The sequence below is a fragment of the Talpa occidentalis genome, unplaced genomic scaffold, assembly GCF_014898055.3.
Source record: "Talpa occidentalis isolate TD23 unplaced genomic scaffold, MPIMG_talOcc4v2.1 talOcc4.6, whole genome shotgun sequence".
Lineage (NCBI taxonomy): Eukaryota > Metazoa > Chordata > Mammalia > Eulipotyphla > Talpidae > Talpa > Talpa occidentalis.
This window is the reverse complement of record NW_023604972.1, coordinates 60882168-60909746: the sequence shown is the minus strand read 5'-3', so window position 1 is coordinate 60909746 and position 27579 is coordinate 60882168. Positions and strand designations below refer to the sequence as shown.

At 38.2% G+C, this 27579-nt stretch overlaps 1 protein-coding gene across 3 annotated transcripts in view; it reads left to right on the top strand.

Moving 5' to 3' along the window:
- The window catches only part of HPGDS (hematopoietic prostaglandin D synthase), a 65566-nt gene extending 48400 nt beyond the window's left edge, over positions 1-17166 (top strand). For all 3 annotated transcript variants that reach the window (XM_037529654.1, XM_054688229.1, XM_037529655.1), the window contains one exon: positions 16882-17166. In XM_037529654.1, coding sequence (XP_037385551.1) covers positions 16882-17046 — 165 coding nt within the window. In that variant the 3' untranslated portion in view covers positions 17047-17166. The remainder of the gene's footprint in view (positions 1-16881) is intronic.
- The last annotated feature ends 10413 nt before the right edge of the window (positions 17167-27579 follow it).

Genomic DNA, 27579 nt, shown 5'->3' with positions numbered 1-27579 from the left:
TTTTGGCCTTCTTTCATTGTTATTCATCCCTCTGAGGTTCTGGCTTTAGGACTCCTTGTAGTATTTTTTGGAGTGGGGGTTTAGTTGTAATGAAATTCCAGAGTTTCTGTTTGTCTGAGAGGTCCATATTCTTTCTTCAAAGAGGAAGGAGAGCTTTGCGGGATAGAGTATTCTTGGTTGGCATCTGTTTTCTTGGAGTCTGTTGACTATGTCCCTCCACTCTCTCCTTGCCTGTAGTGTTTCTTTGGAGAAGTCTGATGTCAGCCTGATTGGCTTTCCTTTGAATGTTATCTGTTTCTTCCCTCTTGCCAGCTTCATTATTTTTTCCTTGTCCTGGATTCTTGGGAGCTTTACTATTATGTGTCTTGCTGTATTTTTCCTTTCGTCGTGGAAGTTTGGTGTTCTTCTTGCTTCTTGTATATCAATTTTCAGCTCCTTCTTCACATTTGGGAAGTTCTCTTCAATTATCTCTTTGAAAATTTTCTCTGTTCCTACTTCTCTATCCTCTCCTTCTGGTATTCCTATAACTCTTATATTTCCTTTCCTCATGGAGTCAGTTAGTTCCCGTAGTCTTTCTTCGTTCTTTTTCCTTCGTACTTCTCTTTCCTTTCCTGTTTTGGTTCTTTTTATTTCTGTGTCTTCAAGAGAACTTATTCGTTCTTCCATTTCATCTATTCTGCTTTCATTGCTTTTCCCAGAATTCTTTAGTTCTTCCATTAATTCTTTGATCTCCTGCATTTCTTTTATTTCCCTCTTTAGGGACTCAATTTCATTCTTCTGATCGTTGATTATTTTTCCCTTATCATTGTTTTCCTTTATGACTTCTGTCAGTTTTTTAATCACGGCAATTTTAAATTCTCTTTCTGGAAGGCTCAGAAGTTCTTCCAAGTTACTGTCGTTGCAATCTGGGGGCTGGTTTTCTTTTTGTGGTGTGCTTTTTCCCTGGGGAGTAGCTAGGTTGCGTGTGGTTCTTCTCCTCCCTACTGTCTGTTTTCTAATTTGCCATATGCGTTGGGATACTGTGTTGTTGGGACTGGCCGGCATCTTGGGTGAGCTTCTCCGCTCCCCTCTGGTTCCTCCAGGAGTCATCTGTCAGTTTCAAGCAGTTTTTACTGGAGAAAGGTCCCTGTTCTAAAATGCCGATGTGGGGACACACTCCCCTGTGTGCCTGGTCTGCCCCGGCGGTGGGTTCCTGCTCCCCCTCTGGGCTTGGACTGCAGGCCAGAGGGGGTCTGGCGTGGGCGAACTTCCCCCGCTCACATCTGGCTCCTGAGGAAGCCTTCTGTAGGTAGTCTTTACTGAAGAAATGTCCCTGTTCTAAAATGGTGACGTGGGACACACTCCCTGCGCGTCCAGTCTCAGGCACACTCTTCTGCGCGCCTGGTCTGCCCCGGCTGTGGGTGCTCGCTCCCCCTGTGGGCTCAGACTACTGGTTGGAAGGGGCCCGGCGTGGGCTAACTCCCCAGCTGGCCACTAGCTCCTTCAGGAGCCTCTGCTGGTTTCAAGTCACTAGGTGGTGCCAGAGATCTCTCCTAGAGCCCTTGGGGAGCTGATTATCCACCCCGTGGGACAGGGAACTGAGCGGGGATGGTAGGGTACACCTCAACGGCTTTGGGGTGCTGTGTCTGCCTTGTGCCCCACCGTCGTGGGGAACGCACGCCCCTAATTTCGTGCCCCGGGTCTCAGTTCCAAAGCCCTCAGTTCCAGGACGCGGGCTGTAGCCCAGTTCAGTGGCGCGGGAATAGCGCCTTTTGAATCCCGCTCCTGTGCCTGGGCGCCTGGTTCCTGCTCACACGGTGAGGGCCTCCGCGAGTCTCCCCGCAAGCCTAGGTCGCAGGCGCGGGGACCTGGGCAGTTGCGATCCGATCCGGATCCACGTTTGCTTTTCAACCGCACTGCTTTTTCAACCGCTCTGCTTTTCCGGGCAATCCCGTTTCCGCTCCGCCTTTCCCCGCAATCCCGATCCCGATCCACGTCTGCTTTTCTGCGCAGGCTTACCGGGCGGCCCGGGGCTGTGTGCTGGTGCTGGCCTCCTCCCCGGGGGCGGGGTCTCTCTTTAATGGCGTCTGGAGCTCACCGCCGCGGCGAATCCTGCAGAATTCTCCACAGCTCCCGTTCACGGGGTGTGGTGGCTGCAATAGTTCCTTTCCACTCACAGTCCCGCTTGCTGCGTCGTTTGTTCTTGTTGGCTGTTTTGGTTTGTTGTTTTCCTCCTCTCTGCGGGTCGGAGAGTGCCGCCTCTGTGGGCGGGGGAGGGGAGCAGGGTTCTGCGCTTCCCTCCCTTCTGGTCCTCTTTTATGGCAACTTTCTTCTTCGGGCAGTTTGCTGGCGTCACCCGTTTATCTTCCGTGTCCCAGTTCTCACTGGGACCTGCCGCTTTTCCTCCCTATTAACTTTTTTTAATGGGAGATCTTACTGGCAGCGTCTCCTCACCGTCATGTTGCTCCGCCCCCTCAGTATCATTCTTAATGGTGAAAAGCTGAAAGCATTTCCATTAAGATCTGAAACACGACAAGGATGTCCATACTCACCACTGCTTTTCATTATAATACTGGAAGTCCTAGCCATAGCAATTAGACAAGAGAAAGACATACAAGGAATCCAAATAGGAAAAGAAGAAGTCAAACTATCACTATTTGCAGATGATACGATAATATATATAGAGAACCCCAAAAACTCCACAGAAAAACTAATTCAACTCATCAATCAGTTCAGTAAAGTGGCAGGATACAAAATCAACACACAAAAATCAGTAGAATTCCTATACACAAACAATAAATCTGAAGAAGAAGAAATAAAAAATCCATCCCTTTTATTATCAAAACAAAAAAAAATCAAATATTTGGGAATAAATCTAACAAAAGAGGTAAAGGACCTATACAAAGAAAACTATAAAACACTGTTAAAAGAAATAGAAAAAGAGACAAAGAAATGGAAAGACATCCCCTGCTCATGGATTGGAAGAATAAACATTATTAAAATGGCCATCCTACCAAAAGCAATATACAGATTCAGTGCTATTTCAATAAAAATTTCAATGTCATTCTTCAAAAAAATAGAAAAATTATTGATGAAATTCATATGGAATCACCAAAAACCCTGAATAGCCAAAGCTCTTCTGAAAAATATAGAAGGGAATGGAGGCATCACATGCCCAGACGTCAAACTATACTACAAAGCCATAATCATCAAAACTGCATGGTATTAGAACAAGAACAGACACACAGATCAATGGAATCGAATAGAAAATCCAGAAATAAACCTACAGATTTATGGTCAACTCATCTTTGACAAAGGAGCAATGACTATGCATAGGAGCAAAGAAAGTTTGTTCAATAAATGGTGCTGGGAAAACTGGGTCGCTACATGTAAAAGAATGAAGCTTGACTACTACCTCACACCATGCACAAAAACCAACTCAAAATGGATTAAAGAACTAGACATAAGACCTGAAACCATAAAATACATAGAAGGAAATATAGGCGAAACACTACATGATATGCACATCAAAGACATCTTTACAGACACATCACCCAAAGCAGTGACAATGGAGACAAAGATCAACAGCTGGGACTACATCAAATTAAAGAGCTTCTGCACAGCAAAAGAGACAATAACCAAAGCAGAGTGAAACCCCACCTACTGGGAGCACATTTTTGCACACCACACTAATGATAAAGGACTGATCACAAAAATCTACAAAGAGCTGAGGAGACTCAACAAAAACAAAGAGAATAATCCAGTCAAAACATGGGCAGAAGAGCTAAAAAGAAACTTCTCTGAAGAGGAAATGCACATGGCCAACAGGCATATAAAAAAATGTTCAACATCACTTGTAATCAGAGAAATGAAAATCAAAACTACAATGAGATACCATCTTACACCAGTGAGAATGGCACATATTAAAAAATCTAGCAACAACAAATGTTGGTGAGATTGTGGAGAAAAAGGAACTCTCCTGCACTGTTGGTGGGAGTGCAAACTGGTCCAACCACTATGGAGAGCTGTGTGGAGATTTCTGGACCTACTAAACATAGAGCTTCCATATGATCCAGCAATTCCACTCCTAGGTATTTACCCAAAGGACACAGAAACATCAATTCCAAAGAGCACCTGCACCCCTATGTTTATAGCAGCACTATTTACAATAGCTAAGCTTTGGAAACAACCCAAATGCCCCAAAAATAGATGACTGGATCAAGAAGATGTGGTACACATACACCATGGAACATCAGCATTCAAAAAAGATAAACACATGCAATTTGCAACAACATGGATGGAGCTGGAAGGGATCATGCTCAGCAAAATAAGCCAGAAAGAAAAAGAAAAATACCGGATGGTCTCATTCATAGCAGGAATCTAGAAAACTTAAACAAGGGACCAGGAAAAAGAATAATTATAAGAAAGAAAGTATCAAAATCAACAAACAACTATGAACCAGAGACACTCTATGGGGTTGGGGGGCGGGGAAAGGAGTTATTGGGGTAAAAATAAGGGGGTTGTAATTGTATGGGGAATATAAAAATAAAATTTAAATAAAATAAAATAATAATAAAATAAAATAAATATCTTGGTATAAAACTGAAAAAAAAAAAAGTCTCCCTAAAAACAAAAGCCCAGGACCGGATGATTTCTCCAGTCAATTCTACCAAACCTTTATGAAGAAGCCTATTTTACTCACATTCTTCTAAAAAATCAAAGAGGGAGGCAAACTCCCCAGCACATTCTAAGAAGCCAAGATTCCCGATTCTACAACCAAAGACAATACAAAGAAAGAAAATATCTCCAGTGAATATACATGCAAAAATCCTCACCCAAATCTTAGCAAACTGAATACAGCATGATATGAAAGGAATCATCCACCATGACAAGTACTTTTCATCCTAGGGTTGCAAGGCTGGTTTTACATATACATTTCAAAAATGCCAGTCATCACTCAAAAAAAAGGAAGATTAAAAACCATGTGATCATCTCAATAGATGGTGAAAAGCATTAAACAAGATTCAACATCCAATAAGTCAGCAAAATGGAAAAAATGAAACTTATTTAAATATCATAAAAGTCATAAATGACAAACTACAGCCAACATCATACTCAATGGTGAAAAACTGAAAATTCCACTAAGATCCAGACAAGATAGGATGTCCACGATCATCACTATTGTTCCACTGGAAGTTCTAGCTGAAGCATTAAGCTGAAGCATTAAGCTGAAGTTCCACTGGAAGTTCTAGCTGAAGCATTAAGAAAAAAAAAATCCGAATTGGAAAGTGGAAGTGAAATTGTCATTATTCAGTGATATTCTTAGAGAACCCAGACTCTACCCAAAAACTAATTAACTAATAAATAAATACAGTCAAATAGCAGGATACAAAATCAATCCACAAAAATCAGTTGCATTTCTATTTGCAAATAACATATTATAAGAAAGGGAAGTAAGGAATACTATTCCATTTATAGTCAGTCCAACAAGCATGAAATACCAAGGAGTAAACTTCACAAGATTAGGGATTTATATACTGAAAACTATATAACTCTGTCACAGGAAATAAAACACAAAGAAATGGAAAGATAGTCCCTGGAAATAACATCATTAAAATGGACATATAATCAAAAGCAATTTATAGATTCAATGCAATACTTATTAATACCAGTGCCTTTTTTGAAGGAAATGGGACAATTATAAAATTTATATGGAACCACAAAAAGCCCTGAAGAACTAAAACAATCTTGAGAAAAGAAGTAAAATAGAGGCATCAAATTTTCTGATTTCAACATCAACAGTAATCAAAACAGTATGGTACTGGAACGAGAACAGAAACTCAGATCAATGGACTAGACTAGAAAGTCCAGAGATAAACCCACACAAATATGGACAGTTAATTTTTGACACTGGAGTTACAGCCATATAATGGAGAAAAGACAGTCTTTTTAAAAACGGTCATGAGAATCATTATAGACACTTAAAAAGAAATGAAATTAGATAAATACTTAACTCCGTACACAAAAATTAATTCAAAATGGATTAAAGAACCAAAACTATAAAGGACTTGAAAGAAACATAGAGAAAACACTCCAGGGCATCTAACACAAAGATATTTTTGGGATGAGAGCAGAAATAAACCAGTGGGACCACATTATACTAAAAACTTTTGTACCTCAAACGAAACCATCACACACCAAAAAGGGCAACCTGAAGAATGGGAAAGAATGTTTGCACAGCAAGCTCTGACAAGGGGTTAATCAGCAAAATTTACAATGTTTTTATACAATCCAACAACAAAAAACAATCCAATCAAAAAACTGACCAGTGTACTCTATAGAAACTTTTCTAAAGAAGACATTCAGGTGGCCTCCAGCTATGTGAAATATTGTTCCATGTCACTTAATAGATGAGAAATGCAAATTAAAACAGATGAATGAATCTAAAAGATATGGTATGTATACACAATGGAATACTACTTAGTGATTAAAAAAACAGATAAACTGTCATTTGCAGCAGCATGGATGGAGCTTTTGCTATATGAAATAAGTCAGGAGGAAAAAGATAGATACAGCATGGTTTCTCTTGTATGTGGAAACCAAACAAAGCATTAGACAAAGACAAAGCTTAAAAACTGACCATAGTCTGAGGTACTCAGGAGGTGAGGAAGGAATAAAAACAACTGGGGGGAGAACACAATGGATTATGGGTGGGAGAACTACAGTAACCACACCTGAGAGGAGAAATCATATACTATCTAAAATAAATAATGATGAAAGGAAAAATTACTTCATTTAAAAGAAAACTAATTTAAGTTTAAAAAACAAATGAGATGCCATCTAACTACTGTGAGAATGGCCCATACATAAAAGAATGGATTCAACAATTTAACAGTTGTTGAGTGAGTCTGTGGTGAAAAGGAATTCTCATCCGCTGTTGATGCGAAAGCAAGTTGGAGCAATCTCTTTGGGAAAATATATGGAGATTTCTTAAGAAAATAAAAATGGAAATTCCATATAATCAGGCAATACCTCTATTAGATATTTATCCTAAAAATATGAAACCTCTAATACAGAAAGATTTATGTATGTCTATGTACATAGCAACAGTGTCCAAACTGCCAAGTCATGAAATCAACCTAAGTGCCCTTCAACAGATGAATGGGGAAAGAAATTATGGAATATGTATTCAATAGAATACTACACAAAATTGAAAATGATGAAATAGTTGCTTTTGGGGCAAAATGGATGGACCCCGTGGTATTGTGTTAAGTGTAGTAAGTCAGAAAGTGAAGGGGTACCTTTCTTTGGTGGAGACTGCTTGAAGCTGGCAGAGGACTCCCAGAGGAGCCAGAGGTGAGCTGGGAAGTTCGCCCACCCCAGGCCCCTACTGGCCTGCAGTCCGAGCCCAGAGGGGAGTGGCACCCACCACCAGGGCAGACCGGGCGTTCAGGGGAGCGCATCCCCAGCATCGCCATTTTGGAGCAGGGTCCTTTCTTTGGTGGAGACAGTTTGAAACCAGCAGAAGGCTCCCAGAGGAGCTAGAGGTGAGCTGGGAGGCTCGCCCATGCCAGGCCCCTTCTGGCCTGCAGTCCGAGCCCAGAGGGGAGCGGCACCCACCACTGGGGCAGACCGGGCATGCAGGGGAGCGAGTTCCCGCGTTGGAATTTGGAGCAGGGACCTTTGGTGGAGACTGTTTGAAACCGCAAAAGGCTCCCTGAGGAGCCAGAGGTGAGCTGGGAGGCTAGCCCACGTCAGGCCCCTTCTGGCCTGCAGTCCGAGCCCAGAGGGGAGCAGCACCCACCACCGCCGGGGCAGACGTGGCATGCAGGGGAGCGCGTCCCCCACATCAGCATTTTAGAACAGGGACCTTTCCTCAGTAAAGACTGCTTGAAACTGGCAGAAGGCTCCCAGAGGAGCCAGAGGTGAGCTGGGAAGTTTGCCCAAGATGCTGGCCAATACCAGCAATACAGTGTACCAATGCATACAGAAAATTAGAAAACAGACAGTAAGGAGTAGAAAAACCACACGCAACCCAGTAACTCCTCAGGAAAAAAGCACACAACAAAAAGAAAACCACCCCACAGATTGCAATAACAGTTACTTGGAAGAACTTCTGAGCCTTCCAGAAAGAGAATTTAAAATTGCCATGATTAAAAAACTGACAGAAGTCATAAAGGAAAACAATGATAAGGGAAAAATAATCAATGATCAGAAGAATGAAATTGAGTCCCTAAAGAGGGAAGTAAAAGAAATGCAGGAGATCAAAGAATTAATGGAAGCGCTAAACTCTGGGAAAAGCAATGAAAGCAGAATAGATGAAATGGAAGAACGAATAAGTACTCTTGAAGACACAGAAATAAAAAGAACCAAAACAGAAAAGGAAAGAGAAGTACGAAGGAAGAAGAAAAAAGACTTCGGGAACTATCTGACTCCATGGGAAAAGGAAATATAAGAGTTATAGGAATCCCAGAAGGATAGGAGAAAGATGTAGGAACAGAGAAAATATTCAAGGAAATAATTGAAGAGAACTTCCCAAACGTGAAAAAGGAGCTGAAAATTGATATACAAGAAGCAAGAAGAACACCAGACTTCCATGACGAAAGGGAAAATACAGCAAGACACATAATAGTAAAGCTCCCAAGAATCCAAGACAAGGAAAAAATAATGAAGCTGACAAGAGGGAAGAAACAGATAACATTCAAAGGAAAACCAATCAGGCTGACATCAGACTTCTCTGAAGAAAAACTACGGGCAAGGAGAGAGTGGAGGGACATGTTAACAGACTCCAAGAAAACAGATGCCAACCAAGAATACTCTATCCGGCAAAGTTCTCCTTCCTCTATGAAGAAAGAATAAGGGCCTTCCCAGACAAACAGAAACTCTGGAATTTCATTACAACTAAACTCCAAAATACTACAAGGAGTCCTAAAGCCAGAACCTCAGAGGGATGAATAAAAACAAAAGAAGGCCCAAAAAAAAAAAGTTATTAAAAGAATAAATAAATAAAATCAAAGAAAAGACAAACACAATGGCAAATACAGATGCTAGCATATCAATATTAACTCTAAATGTAAATGGACTAAACTCTTCAATAAAAAGACACAGAGTTGCAGGCTGGATTAAGAAACAAAACCCAACCTTTTGCTGTCTCCAGGAAACATATTTAGCTAAAAAAGATAAAACTTGACTCAAAGTTAAAGGATGGAAAACAATCCTACAAGCAAATGGAGCAAAAAAAAAGCAGGAACAGCTATACTTATATCAGATAAAACAGATTTCAAACTCAAAAAGATAAAAAGAGACCCCAACGATCACTACATTATGATCAAGGGGACAATACTTCAAGAAGAAATAACACTCATTAACATATAGTCACCAAATGAAGGAGCACCAAAATATATCAGACAGCTATTGTCATCTCTGAAAACAGACATCAGAGAAAACACATACGTAGTGGGCGACTTCAACATACCACTATCAACAATGGATAGATCAACGAGACAAAAAATAAGTAAAGAAACTAAAGCTCTAAATAAGGACCTAGAGCGCTTGGGCTTAACAGACATCTATAGAACACTAAACCCAAAAAAATCTGAGTACACGTTTTTCTCAAGCGCACACGGATCATTCTCCAGGATCGATCACATACTGGGACACGAGACAAACAACAGATACCCCAAGATTGAAATCATACCAACCATCTTTCCTGACCATCAAGGCATCAAACTAGAAATAAACCATAAAAAGAAGGCAAGGTACTCTGCTACCTCAGGAGATTGAAGCCCACACTACTGGAAGACCACTGGGCTAACGAGGAGATCAAAGAAGAAATTTAAAAATTCTTTGAATTGAATGACAAGGAGGACACCAATTTCCTAAATGTATGGGATGCAGCAAAAGCAGTAATAAGAGGAAAAGATATAGCAATAGAGGTTCACATCAAGAAACAAGAAAGAACTCAAAGAAAAAACCTAATCTAGAAGCTCAAAGATCTAGAAAAAGAACAAAAAAAAACCCCAAAACCAGTAGAAGAAAAGAAATAATAAAAACCAAAGCAGAAATAAATGAAATTGAAACTAAAAAAGCAATCCAAAAGATCAATGAAACCAAGAGCTGGTTCTTTGAAAAAATCAATAAAATAGACAAACCCCTAGCCAGGCTCACAAAGGAAAAAAGGGAGAAAGCACAAATAAACAGGATCATCAATGAAAGAGGAGAAATCACAACGGACACAGCAGAAATCAAAAGAATAATCAGTAACTACTATGAACAGTTATATGAAAACAAGTTCAACAATCTAGAGGAGATGGACAAATTCCTACAACTTTACAATCACCCAAAGCTAGATAAAGAAGAAATAGAACACCTAAACAGACCAATTACAAGCAGCGAAATTGAAATGGTAATCAAAAACCTCCCCAAAAACAAAAGCCCAGGACCTGATGGATTTACAAATGAATTCTACCAAACATTCAGAGATGAATTAGTGCCTATCCTTCACAAACTCTTCCAAAAAATTGAGAAGGAAGGGACAATACCAAACATGTTCTATGAAGCCAATATTACACTAATATCAAAACTGAATAAGGACAACACAAAAAAGGAAAACTACAGGCCAATCTCCCTAATGAACACTGATGCAAAATTCCCCAATAAAATTTTAGCTATCAGAATCCAACAATGTATCCATAAGATAATTCACCACGAACAAGTTGGATTCATTCCAGGGACACAAGGATGGTTTAACATCCGAAAATCAATCAACGTTATCCAACACATCAACAAAAAGAAATATAAAAACCATATGATAATATCAATAGATGCTGAGAAAGCTTTCGACAAAGTGCAACACCCATTCATGATAAAAGCCCTTGAAATTCTTGGGATACAAGGAACATACCTCAACATCATAAAGGCCATCTATGACAAGCCAACAGCCAGTATCATTCTCAATGGTGAAAAGCTGAAAGCAATTCCATTAAGATCTGGAACAAGACAAGGATGTCCACTCTCACCACTGCTTTTCAATATAATACTGGAAGTCCTAGCCAGAGCAATAAGACAAGAGAAAGACATACAAGGAATCCAAATAGGAAAAGAAGAAGTCAAACTATCACTATTTGCAGATGATATAATATACATAGAGAACCCCAAAAACTCCACAGAAAAACTAATTCAACCCATCAATCAGTTCAGTAAAATGGCAGGATACAAAATCAACACGAAAAGTCAGTAGCCTTCCTATACACAAACAATAATTCTGAAGAAGAAATTAAAAAAAACATCCCTTTTATTATCAAAACAAAAAAAAATCAAATACTTGGGAATAAAGCTAACAGAAGAGGTAAAGGACCTATACAAAGAAAACTATAAAACACTGTTAAAAGAAATAGAAGAAGACACAAAGAAATGGAAAGACATCCCCTGCTCATGGATTGGAAAAATAAGCATCATTAAATGGCCATCCTACCAAAAGCAATATACAGATTCAATGCTATTCCAATCAAAATTTCAATGTCATTCTTCAAAGAAATTGAACAATTATTGATGAAATTCATATGGAATCACAAAAAACCCTGAATAGCCAAAGCTCTCCTGAAAAAAAGTAGGGAATGGAGGCATCACACTCCCAGACTTCAAACTATACTACAAAGCTATAATCCTCAAAACTGCATGGTATTGGAACAAGAACAGACATACAGACCAATGGAATCGAATAGAAAATCCAGAAATAAACCCACAGATTTATGGTCAACTAATCTTTGACAAAGGAGCAAAGACTATGCATTGGAGCAAAGAAAGTTTGTTCAATAAATGGTGCTGGGAAAACTGGGTTGCTACATGCAAAAGAATGAAGCTTGACTACTACCTCACACCATACACAAAAACCAACTCAAAATGGATTAAAGAACTAGACATAAGGCCTGAAACCATAACATACACAGGAGGAAATATAGGCGAAACATTACGTGATACGCACATCAAAGACATCTTTACAGACACATCACCCAAAGCAGTGATAGTGAAGGCAAAGATCAACAGCTGGGACTATATCAAATTAAAGAGCTTCTGCACAGCAAAAGAGACAATAACCAAAGCAGAGAGAAACCCCACCTACTGGGAGAACATTTCTGCACACCACACTAATGATAAAGGACTGATCACAAAAATCTGCAAAGAGCTGATGAGACTCAATAACAACAAAGAAAATTATTCTGTCAAAAAATGGGCAGAAGAGCTAAAAAGAAACTTCTCTGAAGAGGAAATGCACATGGCCAACAGGCATATAAAAAAAAGTTCAACATCACTTGTAATCAGGGAAATGCAAATCAAAACTACCATGAGATACCATCTTACACCAGTGAGAATGGCACATATTAAAAAAACTAGCAACAACAATTGTTGGCGAGGTTGTGGAGAAAAAGGAACTCTCCTGCACTGTTGGTGGGAGTGCAAACTGGTCCAACCACTATGGAGAGCTGTGTGGAGATTTCTGGACCTACTAAACATAGAGCTTCCATATGATCCAGCAATTCCACTCCTAGGTATTTACCCAAAGGACACAGAAACATCAACTCCAAAGTGCACCTGCTCCCCTATGTTTATAGCAGCACTATTTACAATAGCTAAGCTTTGGAAACAGCCCAAATGCCCAAAAATAGATGACTGGATCAAGAAGATGTGGTACATATACACCATGGAATATTACTCAGCATTCAAAAAAGATAAATGCAATTTGCAGCAACATGGATGACGCTGGAAGGGATCATGCTCAGCAAAATAAGCCAGAAAGAAAAAGAAAAATACCGGATGGTCTCACTCATATCAGGAATCTAGAAAACTTAAATAAGGCACCAGGAAAGTGAATAACTATAAGAAAGTGAAAATCAAATCAACAAAAACTATGAACCAGAGACACTCTATGAGGGTTGGGGTGCGGGGAGGGGAGGGATTGGGTCAAAATAAGAGGATTGCAATTGTATGGGGAATATAAAAATAAAATTAAATAAGATTAAATAAATAAATAAATAAAAAAGAAAGTGAAGGGGTGATATCAGATGGTCTCACTCATGTGTGGAATATAAATAACCAAAAACATACGCAGGTAAAATACAGTAGGAGTAAATCTTGAACTCGGTGAAAGAATTTAATGGTTACCAGAAGGAACAGGGGAGGGAAGGCGGTTGGGGAGGGAAGTAGAGGGGATATTGCCATGTTTGGTTTGGTAAAATGTGAGTGGAACATTTGCACATGTGAAAGGGTAAAAATGTAATCCCAAAATTAAAATTAAAAAAGGTAAATACAAGCAGATAGATATGTACCTTAATAAATATTCTACATACATTATATATAGCAAATGTACATACACATTTATTACATACTACATATATTTTTAAATAAAAGGATATGCCAAAAATTTATTAAACTCTTTGAAAAAGATTTCACCATAGGGAGGAAATAAATAAGTAAGAACAGGAGTAAAAGCTAAACTTCTTTGAATAAACCTCTTGTTGTAGATTAGCTTTGGAACCATCAACTGCAATGTTTTATATAAATAAAAGGACATCAAAAATCATTTTAAAAAGCAATCACAATGAAACAAAAGCAAAGTGAAACGGATGAACCTGTGTCATATTGATGCAGAGTACATAGAAAAGTATCTGTGTCCTTTGTTAGTGAAGAACTATTTGAAAAACATTACCAATAAAAACAATAATTTGACTAAACATCTTATTACAGATGTACACTCAGGATAAAAACTAAAAAATCATATACAGTTTTATGTAGTGGTGATAGTGTTGTGGTACCGACTGGGTATAGTTGTATTGTTTTTCTGATAGTAATATAACTATATTTTGGGGGAAAGCAATAAGAAATTACATGGTTGTCATTAAGAACCAGGATCTTCAGCATGGGAGAAAGAAGATGGAGCTGTAAAATCAGTGAGGTTCAATAAACAGCCCAATCCTGACTGTGACCTAGAGATAGTAACATAAACTCATAATGTATTTTATCTTAAGATTAAAAAAGAATCCTATCTTTTTATTTTCTTGAAACGATGGTCAATCCAGTTGTTCTGGCTACAATAAGGACTCAAATTATGGTCTCTAAACATTACAATGGATCAGGGATTCTTGGAGAAATGGCTCATTCTCAATGTGGGACAGGAAATGTAAAAGATGAACAGGGAGTACCTTGTTATACCAGAAGCAAATAAATTATCAAAGACAGTCAAAAGAACTCTGAAGTTAACCTGAAGAGGCTTCCCCTGCTCAAAGATGGGACAATTTGAGCATCAGTAATATTAACTGCAATGGATTGAAACAAATCAAAATGAATGAATACATGAGTTTATGACAACTACCACCACCACAATATAAGGTGCTCTCTCACTCACTCACACCCACGCACCCACACACACACACACCCACACACACACACCCACACACACACACACACCCCAACCAAAGCTTCATTGGGCACTTTCAGTAGATAGTATGGAGCCAAATTAGTAATCCAGGAATGTAAAAACAAACACAAAAAAAGCTGAAGGTTTGAATAAAGCAATTATCTGGCCTTTCCTATACTAATTATACCCTAGGATAACACAAATTAATGGACAGTTTGTCTTCTTAAAAATATTCCAGTTAATGAGTAATAAGAAAAGATTAAAAGAAACAATTGCCATTTCCTAACCCCAATCAGTGAATGGACATAGGTATTGACTATCACTAATCATTCATATCAGCTCCGATATTAATAATTATGAATTATTTATTAATATTAATTGATATTGATAATTAATAATATTACTATTAGGGACTGATAGAGAAGCACACCACCACCAATGAAGTGGTCTTACCAAGAAAATAAAATTTATACCTGATTTAGGGTAGGTAAGGATCGCCACTCTTTGTAAGACAAATGACTTTTTTTAAACTATAACAAACTAATGATTTTGAAGATAGCATGAATTACAAGTAATGCCAACCCACATAATTCTCTCCAGGTTTGATGATATTACTCATTGCTATGTTGAAATAATCTTTTTTAAAAATTTTATTATTTTTTTTTTATTTTTTACATCATTGTTCATATTTAAACAATATTTGCTTTCCCCCACCCCCTCAGGTGTAGTCCCCATAGAGTTTCCTTCACCAATTCACCCGTGCACCATCACCTCAGTCCTCCTGTGCTCCTCCCTTGCTACATCTTTGTACTAAACTCGACACACCTCATTCATATCCAGTCAGGGGGTTGGGTCCCTAAAAGCCTTTCCTAAAATGTTCCTGTGTTCTGTTGATTGAATCTAAGGACTGAAAAGTTTCTTGTTTTGTTTTCTATTAAAATTCCTTTGTAAACAATCTCCTAACCCCATCTGTTTGTGCCAAAAATGAACACATTGAGCGTTCACTCCTTGACAATGTTCTGAACACACTGGTGTTTTGTTTGCTCCTCCCATACAGTCACTCACACCTGCTGTTTCCACCACTTGGAACGCTTAACCCCCAGATTGCTGCATGGTTGGATGCTTTTTATCATTTGAGCCTAGGGAATTACAAATAATAATAAGGAGAAACCACTGCATAGTTATTAAAGTGGCAAATCCAAAACACTGATAACAAATGTTAGGGAGAATGTGGCACAATGGGAACTTCTATTCATTATTGATGGAAATGGAAAATGGTATAGCACCTGAAATATCTCCTCTGAAAGATGTTCCCTCCCTGGCCACCTGAGAGTTACTCTCATCACTTCACATTTTCTTCATTATCCTTATCAATTTACAAGATTGTCTCCTTGCTTCTAGCACAAAAGTTGCATCACAGAAGGGACTCACTGCACATTTTGCTCCTTAGTCACAGCACCTAGTTCATAGTTCTGAGTGAGTGCTCCTTATGTGTTTGTTGACTGAACACTGAATCCTTTAACCAATATGGGATGACTGACAGATGTTTAGTAAGTTAATGAAATGGTAGCAATCAGCTTTTTCAAATTCTATGCAAAAATAAAACTAAGCATAATCCATATTTAAACTTCACTCTTGAATTGATACTAATAAGGAGCCAAACCAACGTCATCCACATTAGATTCTTGTCATGGAGGGTAAAAAACAAAACAAAACAAAAACAAGTGTATATGGTAGAATTAGGCTATCCTTAGCCTAATACTGTGGTCAATCTGACCAGCTACATACTTATTGACATATGTGTTTTCTAATGAGATGCAATATAATGTGTCTTAGCCCAAAATATTAAACTTGAAACTGTGAACTCTCTAGAGAGATCTTGCACTCTATCCCTATACTCTGTCGTATAAAGGAACATAGTAAACAATATGAAATAATCACACATCCTGAAGATAAGGCATTCAGTAGGGCTAGCATAGAGTCTTCAATAATTCAATGGCTTGAAAAAAATGTTGCTCTGAATTAAAAGAAAGGACAAAACAGATGAAATTCATGGTCCTGGAATGAATTCTACTTTGTCTTATAAAGGAGATTTTTTTGAAAAGTGTTCATTGACTACTAGATAAAAGGAAAATATTGTCCCAGAGAGGTAGAGCTTGAACCAATTTACAAAAAAAATACACACTGTAAGATTCCACTTTAGTAAAAACATGCCCACACACCTACATTCCCTGTTGCTATTAAATTGTAACTTATCGTATTGTGTAAAAATAAAAAAATTTAAAAAATTAACATAAATAACTAAAAAGCTTCTGCATAAAATATATTATAACTTTTTGGTGTTTGGACTACGGGTTACCTGTAATTTTCTATTATGCACACATTTTGATATTGTAATAACAAAAAATTCTCAATTTAAAATTATTGTTAGATTAAAATATAACACCTTTCATGTTCAAATGAAAAAAAAAAATTTTTTTTTGAACCAGGTAACTTGGGCAGATTTCTACTGGGAAATTTGTAGTACCACACTTTTGGTCTATAAACCTGACTTGTTGGACATCCATCCAAGGCTGGTGATGTTACAGAAGAATGTTCAAGCCATTCCGGCCATTGCTGACTGGATACAACGAAGGCCCCAAACCAAACTCTAAGTGATACCTGCTGCCTCCTAACTTTGTGATTCTTCAAACCTCCTCCCATCAGAAAATACAGTTATCCCAACCTTCCACATAACTCATGCTTCCCTCCCTATTTGCATCAAGAGTTTCATCTTTGCCATATTCTGTTTAAAAAAATAAACAGAAAAATAGCATTTAGTTTCTAGTATCTTTTTTTTTTTTCAGAATATTTTCCCATCATCTACAAATAAGGAAAAACGTTTACAATATATGCAGGTCTCACTTTGCACCTGTTCGAACATGTGTGAATTTCAGACACAATGGTATGCATAAGTAACAACATGTTTTCCCCACAAAGATATGGTTTCGACTTCAGTTGCCTTGCTATATTTCTGCAATTAATTGTATAAAATACAAATTTGCTGCTATGTATATAACAGATAAATATGTTATTCATGCAAAGACAGCAAACTGAGTTGTTGGATTACATACTTGTTTCTCAGGGATAAACCCACTTGACATTTTATAAAAATGGATATTTGAAAAAAGGGAACTCACTAACAATGATGAAAGTGCATCTAGTGATAACACTAGAGTGAAATTCAAACTGAACACAAATGGAAGAACTAAGTATTCAAAAGGCTCCAGAGGGCAAGGATCATATTTTCTTATCATTTGCGACTGTGAATGATAATAGATTATAAGTGAACATCATTGTAAAATACTCATATAATCAGGGCAGTCTAAAGACAAAATTTGGGCCTCGCTGGTGGTGCAAGGGGTTAAGCATCAGCACCATGAAGATATCTGCAGCCACTGCAGCATGAATTAGATGTCCAGCCAGGTTGGTGACCCACATGGTGCAGCAGACCTCTCCTGTCTCTCCTGCTGCTCCCCTCAGCAGTGTATTTCAGTCAATCTGTCTGTTATTCTCCCCACTCTGTCTCTGGTGAATCCTCTCATGCACCCCCTCCAGCATCTCTGGCCTGCACTCTAGCTCTTGTATGCATAATTACATAAATCTTGAAAAAAATAAAGACAAAATTTTGTGTCACAAAAGAAATTCAAATGCTCAGATACTGACTTTGAAGATGGCAAAAAAGAAAGTACCCTGTTTCTCTCCTGGGAGAATTATCTAAAGTAATCCAAAAAAAAGCATTGGCCTCAAAGGATCCTATGACTTGGGGCAAAACAAGAATGCCTCCTAAAGAAAGGAGACTAATCCCGACAGCCATAGAAAAGAAGTTAAAGGAATTCAACTCTATACCTCTAGAGAGAGATGCCTGGAGACAGGTTCCTGCAAGGTATGAATAAACAATTCAAACTTACCCTCCAGTGCTAGTACAGGGGAGGGAGGTTGTTTAGTGTGGAAGTGAACTCCTAACTCTCAAGAGATATGTGTGAGAAGAGTTCCCAGAGAAGACGACAGTTTAGAATGTTGCTGGCCATTTCTTATCCCTATTTGAGCCCATCCTGTGAAGTGTTGCTGAATGCCTGGCTCTCAGACTATAAAGAGGTGGGTGTGGAAAAATAGAGGAAGGCTGCCAGTGATACCAGAGGCAAAAGCTGCCCCACATATCATTTTTACTAGTTACAAATCCTTACAGGCCTCTACCTAATCCCCAGACACAGCAGCTACTAATTTGTAGTTTAGTTCTCCCTAAAACACAAGGTCAACAATTGGAGTTGTGAAAGTTATAAAATGGGTAGATGGAAAAATATACTACACAGCACCCTTTGTCCTCAAGGGAATATTTTACCAGAGAGAGAACAAATCTCCAGAAAAGGAAGAAAACTCAGGAAACCTGATTAAAGGCACACAAGAAAATTTATAAAAACAAAAGAATAAAAATATTCTTTCTAAATATTCTGAAAAATAAAATTAATGAGAAGATGGAAAATGAAGATTTAAATAAGGAAATAATGGAGATTCAGGATGTAAAAAGATAAACTGAGGACACAAATGTAGCAAGACCTACACTAAGACATATACTTATAAATCTTCCAAAAGTTGATGACATAGAAGGATTATTGAAGGTGGCTAAATGGAAGGGGCAGACAATCTACAAAGGTACCACTACCTTTGTAAATGGAAGGAGAGAATAGAAGGCATATTAAAAATACTTAAAGATAGAATCCACCACTCAAGAATGTTATATGCTACAAGCTATTCTCTCAGATATTAAAGAGAAATAAAAGCCTTAGACAAGCAGTAGCTGAAGAAGTTTGTCAACACTTGATCTCCTAAATAGATCTCCAAGTAGAAAAGAGGAACATTATATATATATATAATGTTATAATATATATATAAATGAATAAGGAACATTATAATATATATATAAATGAATAAGGAAATGGATAGAACCAGAAAACTAAGAACAAAATTGCATTAGCAAATTCTCATATATCAATAATCTCCCGAAATGTAAATGAACTGAACTCATTAATCAAAATCACAAAGTAGTGAGGAAGACATAACATTCATTAATATATATTATTGAATGAAGGAGTATCAGAATACATAGGCAATTATTCTTCAGTCTGAAAACATACATTTATGGTAACACAACAATGGTTGGCTACTTCAACACCCGCATTAACCAATGGACAGATCAACAGAAAAATAAGCACTTAAACAATAACCTTAAACAAAGATTTAGACCACTTCTGCTTAATAGGCAAATTTATAGAGCACTATAAGCCAAAAAAGTTGAATAAACATTCTTCTCATGGCATTCTCCACAATAGACAAGATATTCTATCACAAAAAATGTGTCATTCAAACCATGAAGATTGAAACCATAGCAAGTATCTTTTCTGATCACAATGTTAGCAAACTAGATCCAAAAAAAAAAAAAAAAAAGCAAGCAGAAAAAAAACTCTATTATTTGGAAACTAAAGAACTCACTAGTGAAGTACAAATGTGTTAAAGAAGAAGTCAAAGAAAAAATTCAAAAGTTACAACAGCCATCCAAGGAACACAGAGGATATGAGAGAATCCCATGACTATTTGTATGCTAGTAAGTTGAATAATCAAGAAGAGATGGGCAAATTTTTAGAAATATACAGTCATCAGGGGATTAATCAGGAAGAAATAGAAAACCCAAATAGACAACGATATATAAGGAAATTGAAACAGTAATCAAAAGTTTCACACACAAAAAATGTCCCCACCAGATGGTTTCACTAGTGAGTTTTACCAAACCTCAACAATGAAATAATACCTGTCCTTATCAAGTGCTTCTAAAAAACTGAGAAAGAATGAATACTTTCAAATCCATTTGCTGGAATCAGAATACCAAAACCAGACAAAGACAACACACAGAAAGTGAATGATAGACCTATTTCCCTGATAAACATAGATGCAAATATCCTTAACAAATTCTTAGCAAACCAAATATGACATTGCAATAAAAATATCATATTCCATAGTCAACTCAGATTTACTCCAGGAATACACATATGTTTCAAATCTGAGAATAAATCAATGTAATTCACCAAATCAACAAAAGGAAAGCTAAAACTCAAGAGATCATGTTAATAGATGCTGAGAAAGCATTTGATAAGATTCAAAATACCCTTATGACAAAACCCTCAAAAAACTTGGATGGATGGAACATTTCTCAACATAATAAAGACCCTATATGATAAACCAACAGCAAACATCATTCTCAATGCTAAAACACTGAAAGATTTTCCACAAAGATCAGGGAAAAGAATGTGCTCTTTAACACCAATATTCAACATAATATTAGAAGTCCCAGTTAAAGTAATTAAACAAGAGAAAGATATAAAAGGAATCCAAATTGGGAAAAAAGAAGTAAAACTATTGCTCTTTGCAAATCACATGATAGTATACATACAAAACTATAAAGACTCCACTACAAAAATTAATTGATACAGTAAGTCAGTTCAGCATAGGCAGGTTACTAAATCAATTCATTATGACCAGCTGTGATCCAACATATAAATCATTAGCTAGAAGAAGTAATGAAAACAAAAATACCTAGACTTGTATTGAGCAAATAAGGTGAAAGACCTGTACAGGAAAACATTAAGACGTTAAAAGAAAGAGAACACACAAAGAAATGTAAGGATATCCCCTGCCCGTGGATTGCAAGAATTAACATTGTTAAAAAAGCCATTTTACACAAAGCAATGTACAGATTTGGTACAATCCTTATTGAAGTTTCAATGGCAATCTCCCAAGAAATATAACAAACATTACTGAATTTAATATGGAATCTCAAAAGAGCCTGAGTAGCCAAACCTATCCTGACAAAAATCTGCAAATAGCAGTATCACACTGCCAGAGTTCAAACTATACTACATAATTATAATGAGTAAAATGGTATTTTACAAGAACAAGAACAGAGACCAATGAAATAGAACTGTGAGCCCATAATTATATGACAGTTGATCTACAACAAAGGAGCCAAGAACACACACTGGAGAAAGATAAACATCTTAAATAACTGTTGGGAAAACTGGACAGCCACTTGCAATATAATGAAATTGGATCACTATTTCACATCATACACAAAATTAACTCAAAATGGATAAAAGATTCAGATGTAAGGCCTGAAACCATAAAAGACAAAGTAGAAAACACAGCAAAACACTGCACAATATAGGTTTCAGTGATGTCTTTGTGGATTTGTGTCCAAAAGCAAGAAAAACAAGCCAATGTACACATTGGGACTTTATTAAACTAAAAAGCTTCTGCAAAGAGAAAGAAACTGTCACTGAAACACACAGACACCCTGTAAGTGGAAGGAAGTATTTGCACACAATACATATGACAAAAACCTGATAACCAAGATAACTCATGCAATTCAGCAAAAAAAACAAATAACCCAATCAAAAAATGGGCAGAAGAGACAAATAGGCACTTCTCTAAACAAGCCATATAACTGCCCAACACATTAACAAATACTCATCATCACTTATCATCAGGGAAATATAAATCAACAGGACAATGTGACACCACCTCACATAGTAAGAACGACCATATCAAAAGACCAGTAACAACAAGTGTTATTGAGGTTGTCAAGAAAAAGGAACATTCCTATACTACTAATGTAGACTGCTCCAGCCTTTATTGAAAAGAGTATGAAATTTGTCCGTATATTTAAAATGAATCTAGGGGGTGAGGAGCAACATGGCGGCGAGGAGACGCTGTGAGTAAGATCTCCCATTAAAAAAAGTTAATAGGGAGGAAAAGCGGCAGGTCCCAGTGAGAACCGGGACACGGAAGATAAACGGGTGACTCCAGCAAACTACCCGAAGAAGAAAGTGGCCATAAAAGAGGACTAGAAGGGAGGAAAGCGCAGAACCCTGCTCCCCTCCCCCGCCCACAGAGTCGGCACTCTCCGACCGGCAGAGAGGAGGAAAACAACAAACCAAAACGGCCAACAAGAACAAACGACGCAGCAAGCGGGACTGTGAGTGGAAAGGAACTATTGCAGCCACCACACCCCGTGAACGGGAGCTGTGGAGAACCCTGCAGGATTCACCGCGGCGGTGAGCGAACGGCTCCGGGCGCCATTAGAGAAGAACAAAGACCCCGGGAGACGCGCACACCGCCCGGCTGCCGGTAAGCTTGCGCGGGAAAGCCGCACGCTTGGCGTGCGGATCGCGGCTGCCCAGGTCCCCGCGCCTGCGACCTAGGCTTGCAGGGAGATGCGCGGAGGCCCTCCTCACGGGGGTGAAAGTCCCTCACTGAGTGAGCAGGAACCAGGCGCCCAGGCACTGGAGCTGTGCAAAAGGCGCCATTCCCGCGCCACTGAACTGGGCTACAGCCCGCGTCCTGGACCTGAGGGCTTTGGAACTGAGACCTGGGGCATGAAATTCGGGGTGTGGGTTCTCCACGACGGTGGGGCACAAGGCAGACACAGCACCCCAAAGCCGTTGAGGTTTACCCTACCATTCCCGCTCTGTTCCCTGTCCCACGGGGTGGGGAGGCGAAAAAACAGCCCCCCAAGGACAATAGGAGAGATCTCTGCGCCACCTAGCGACCAGAAAAAAAAGTCACTAACACCCCATAGCACAGGAAATTTCTTAAGACTGCTTGAAAAGGGCAGAAGGCTTCTGGAGGACCCAGTGGCCAGCTGGGAAGTTAGCCCACGCCAGGCCCCTTCCGACCAGCAGTCTGAGCCCACAGAGGGAGCGAGCACCCACAGCCGGGGCAGACCAGGCGCGCAGAAGAGTGTGCCTGAAACCGGAGGCGCAGGGACTGCATCCCGCTTCGCCATTTTAGAACAGGGACATTTATTCAGTAAAGACTGCCTAAAACCAGCAGAAAGCTCCCCCAGAAGCCAGAGATGGCTCCTGGAGGAGCCAGAGGGGAGCGGAGAGGTTCACCCAAGATGCCAGCCAGTCCGAGCAACACAGTGTCCCAACGCATACGACAAATTAGAAAACAGACAGTAGGGAGTAGAAGAACCACACGCAACCTAACAACTCCTCAGGAAAGAAGCACACCACAAAAAGAAAACCACTCCCCAGATTGCAACAACAGCAACTTGGAAGAACTTCTGAGCCTTCCAGAAAGAGAATTTAAAATTGCCATGATTAAAAAAGTGATAGAAGTCATAAAGGAAAACAATGATCAGAAGAAGAAAATTGAGTCCCTAAAGAGGGAAAACAATGGTCAGAAGAATGAAATTGAGTCCCTAAAGAGGGAAGTAAAAGAAATGCAGGCGATCAAAGAATTAATGGAGGAACTAAAGAACTCTAGGAAAAGCAATGAAAGCAGAATAGATGAAATGGAAGAACGAATAAGTACTCTTGAAGACACAGAAATAAAAAGAACCAAAACAGAAAAGGAAAGAGAAGTACGAAGGAAAAAGAATGAAGAAAGACTTCGGGAACTATCTGACTCCATGAGGAAAGGAAATATAAGAGTTATAGGAATTCCAGAAGGAGAGGAGAGAGATGTAGGAACAGAGAAAATATTCATGGATATAATTGAAGAGAACTTCCAAAATGCGAAGAAGGAGCTGAAAATTGATATACAAGAAGCAAGAAGAACACCAAACTTCCATGACGAAGGAAAAAAAATACAGCAAGACACATAATAGTAAAACTCCCAAGAATCCAGGACAAGGAAAAAATAATGAAGCTGACAAGAGGGAAGAAACACATAACATTCAAAGGAAAACCAATCAGGCTGACATCAGACTTCTCTGAAGAAACACTACGGGCAAGGAGAGAGTGGAGGGACATAGTCAACAGACTCCAAGAAAACAGATGCCAACCAAGAATACTCTATCCCGCAAAGCTCTCCTTCCTCTTTGAAGAAAGAATATGGACCTTCCCAGACAAACAGAAACTCCGGAATTTCATTACAACTAAACCCCCACTCCAAAAAAAAATACTACAGGAGTCCTAAAGCCAGAACCTCAGAGGGACGAATAACAACGAAAGAAGACCAAAAAAAAAAAGTTATTAAAAGAATAAATAAATAAAATCAAAGGAAAGACAAAAAAAATGGCAAATACAGATGCTAACATATCAATATTAACTCTAAATGTAAATGGACTAAACTCTTCAATAAAAAGACACAGAGTTGCAGCCTGGATTAAGAAACAAAACCCAACCTTTTGCTGTCTCCAGGAAACACATTTAGCTACAAAAGATAAAAATGGGCTCAAAGTTAAAGGATGGAAAACAATCCTACAAGCAAATGGACCAAAAAAAAGCAGGAACAGCTATACTTATATCAGATAAAACAGACTTCAAACTCAAAAAAAATAAAAAGAGCCCAACGGTCACTACATTATGATCAAGGGGACAATACTTCAAGAAGAAATAACACTCATTAACATATATTCACCAAACGAAGGAGCACCAAAATATATCAGACAACTGTTGTCCTCTCTGAAAACAGACATCAGAGAAAACACATACGTAGTGGGAGACTTCAACACACCACTATCAACAATGGATAGATCAACAAGACAAAAAATAAGTAAAGAAACTAAAGCTCTAAATAAGGACCTAGAGCATTTGGGCTTAACAGACATCTATAGAACACTGAACCCAAAAAAAAACGGAGTACACATTTTTCTCAAGCGCACACAGATCATTCTCCAGGATCGATCACATACTGGGGCACAAGACAAACATCAACAGATACACCAAGATTGAAATCATACCAACCATCTTTTCTGACCACGAAGGCATCAAACTAGAAGTAAACCATAAAAAGAAGGCAAGGAACTTTCCTAACTCATGGAGATTAAAAACCACACTACTGGAAGACCACTGGACTAACGAGGAGATCAAAGAAGAAATTAAAAAATTCTTTGAATTGAATGACAAGGAGGACACCAATATCCTAAATGTATGGGATGCAGCAAAAGCAGTAATAAGAGGAAAATATATAGCAATAGAAGCTCACATCAAAAAACAAGAAAGAACTCAAAGAAACAACCTAATCTCGAAGCTCAAAGATCTAGAAAAAGAACAACAAAAAAACCCCAAAACCAGTAGAAGAAAAGAAATAATAAAAACCAAAGCAGAAATAAATGAAATTGAAACTAAAAAAAACAATCCAAAAGATCAATGAAACCAAGAGCTGGTTCTTTGAAAAATAAATAAAATAGACAAACCCCTAGCCAGGCTCACAAAGGAAAAAAGGGAGAAAGCACAAATACACAGGATCATAAATGAAAGAGGAGAAATCACAACGGACACAGCAGAAATCAAAAGAATAATCAGTAACTACTATGAACAGTTATATGGAAACAAGTTCAACAATCTAGAGGAGATGGACAAATTCCTACAACTCTACAATCACCCAAAGCTAGATAAAGAAGAAATAGAACACCTAAACAGACCAATTACAAGCAGCGAAATTGAAATGGTAATCAAAAACCTCCCCAAAACAAAAAGCCCAGGGACCTGATGGATTTACAAATGAATTTCTACCAAACATTCAGAGATGAATTAGTGCCTACCTTCCTTCACAAACTCTTCCAAAAAATTGAGAAGGAAGGGACAATACCAAACACGTTCTATGAAGCCAACATTACACTAATACCAAAACCGAACAAGGACAACACAAAAAAGGAAAACTACAGGCCAATCTCCCTAATGAACACTGATGCAAAAATCCCCAATAAAATTTTAGCTATCAGAATCCAACAATGTATCCATAAGATAATTCACCACGACCAAGTAGGATTCATTCCAGGGACACAAGGATGGTTTAACATCCGAAAATCAATCAACGTTATCCAACACATCAACAAAAAGAAATATAAAAACCATATGATAATATCAATAGATGCTGAGAAAGCTTTCGACAAAGTGCAACACCCATTCATGATAAAAGCCCTTGAAATTCTTGGGATACAAGGAACATACCTCAACATCATAAAGGCCATCTATGACAAGCCAACAGCCAGTATCATTCTCAATGGTGAAAAGCTGAAAGCAATTCCATTAAGATCTGGAACAAGACAAGGATGTCCACTCTCACCACTGCTTTTCAATATATAATACTGGAAGTCCTAGCCAGAGCAATAAGACAAGAGAAAGACATACAAGGAATCCAAATAGGAAAAGAAGAAGTCAAACTATCACTATTTGCAGATGATATGATAATATACATAGAGAACCCCAAAAACTCCACAGAAAAAACTAATTCAACTCATCAGTCAGTTCAGTAAAGTGGCAGGATACAAAATCAACACGAAAAGTCAGTAGCCTTCCTATACACAAACAATAAATCTGAAGAAGAAGAAATAAAAAAAACCATCCCTTTTATTATCGAAACAAAAAAATATCAAATATTTGGGAATAAATCTAACAAAAGAGGTAAAGGACCTATAGAAAGAAAACTATAAAACACTGTTAAAAGAAATAGAAGAAGACACAAAGAAATGGAAAGACATCCCCTGCTCATGGATTGGAAGAATAACATTATTAAAATGGCCATCCTACCAAAAGCAATATACAGATTCAATGCTATTCCAATCAAATTTCAATGTCATTCTTCAAAGAAATAGAACAATTATTGATGAAATTCATATGGAATCACAAAAAACCTCGAATTGCCAAAGCTCTCCTGAAAAAAAAGAAGGGAATGGAGGCATCACACTCCCAGACTTCAAACTCTACTACAAAGCCATAATCATCAAAACTGCATGGTATTGGAACAAGAACAGACATACAGACCAATGGAATCGAATAGAAATCCAGAAGAAAAACCCACAGATTTATGGTCAACTAATCTTTGACAAAGGAGCAAAGACTATGCATTGGAGCAAAGAAAGTTTGTTCAATAAATGGGTGCTGGAAAGGACTGGCACGGGTCGCAATACATGCAAAAGAATGATGAAGCTTGACCACTACCTCACACCATACACAAAAAAATAACTCAAAATGGATTAAAGAACTAGACATAAGACCTGAAACCATAAAATACATAGAAGGAAATATAGGTGAAACACTACGGGATTTGCACATCAAAGACATCTTTACAGACACATCACCCAAAGCAGTGATAGTGAAGCAAAGATAAAACAGCTGGGACTACATCAAATTAAAGAGCTTCTG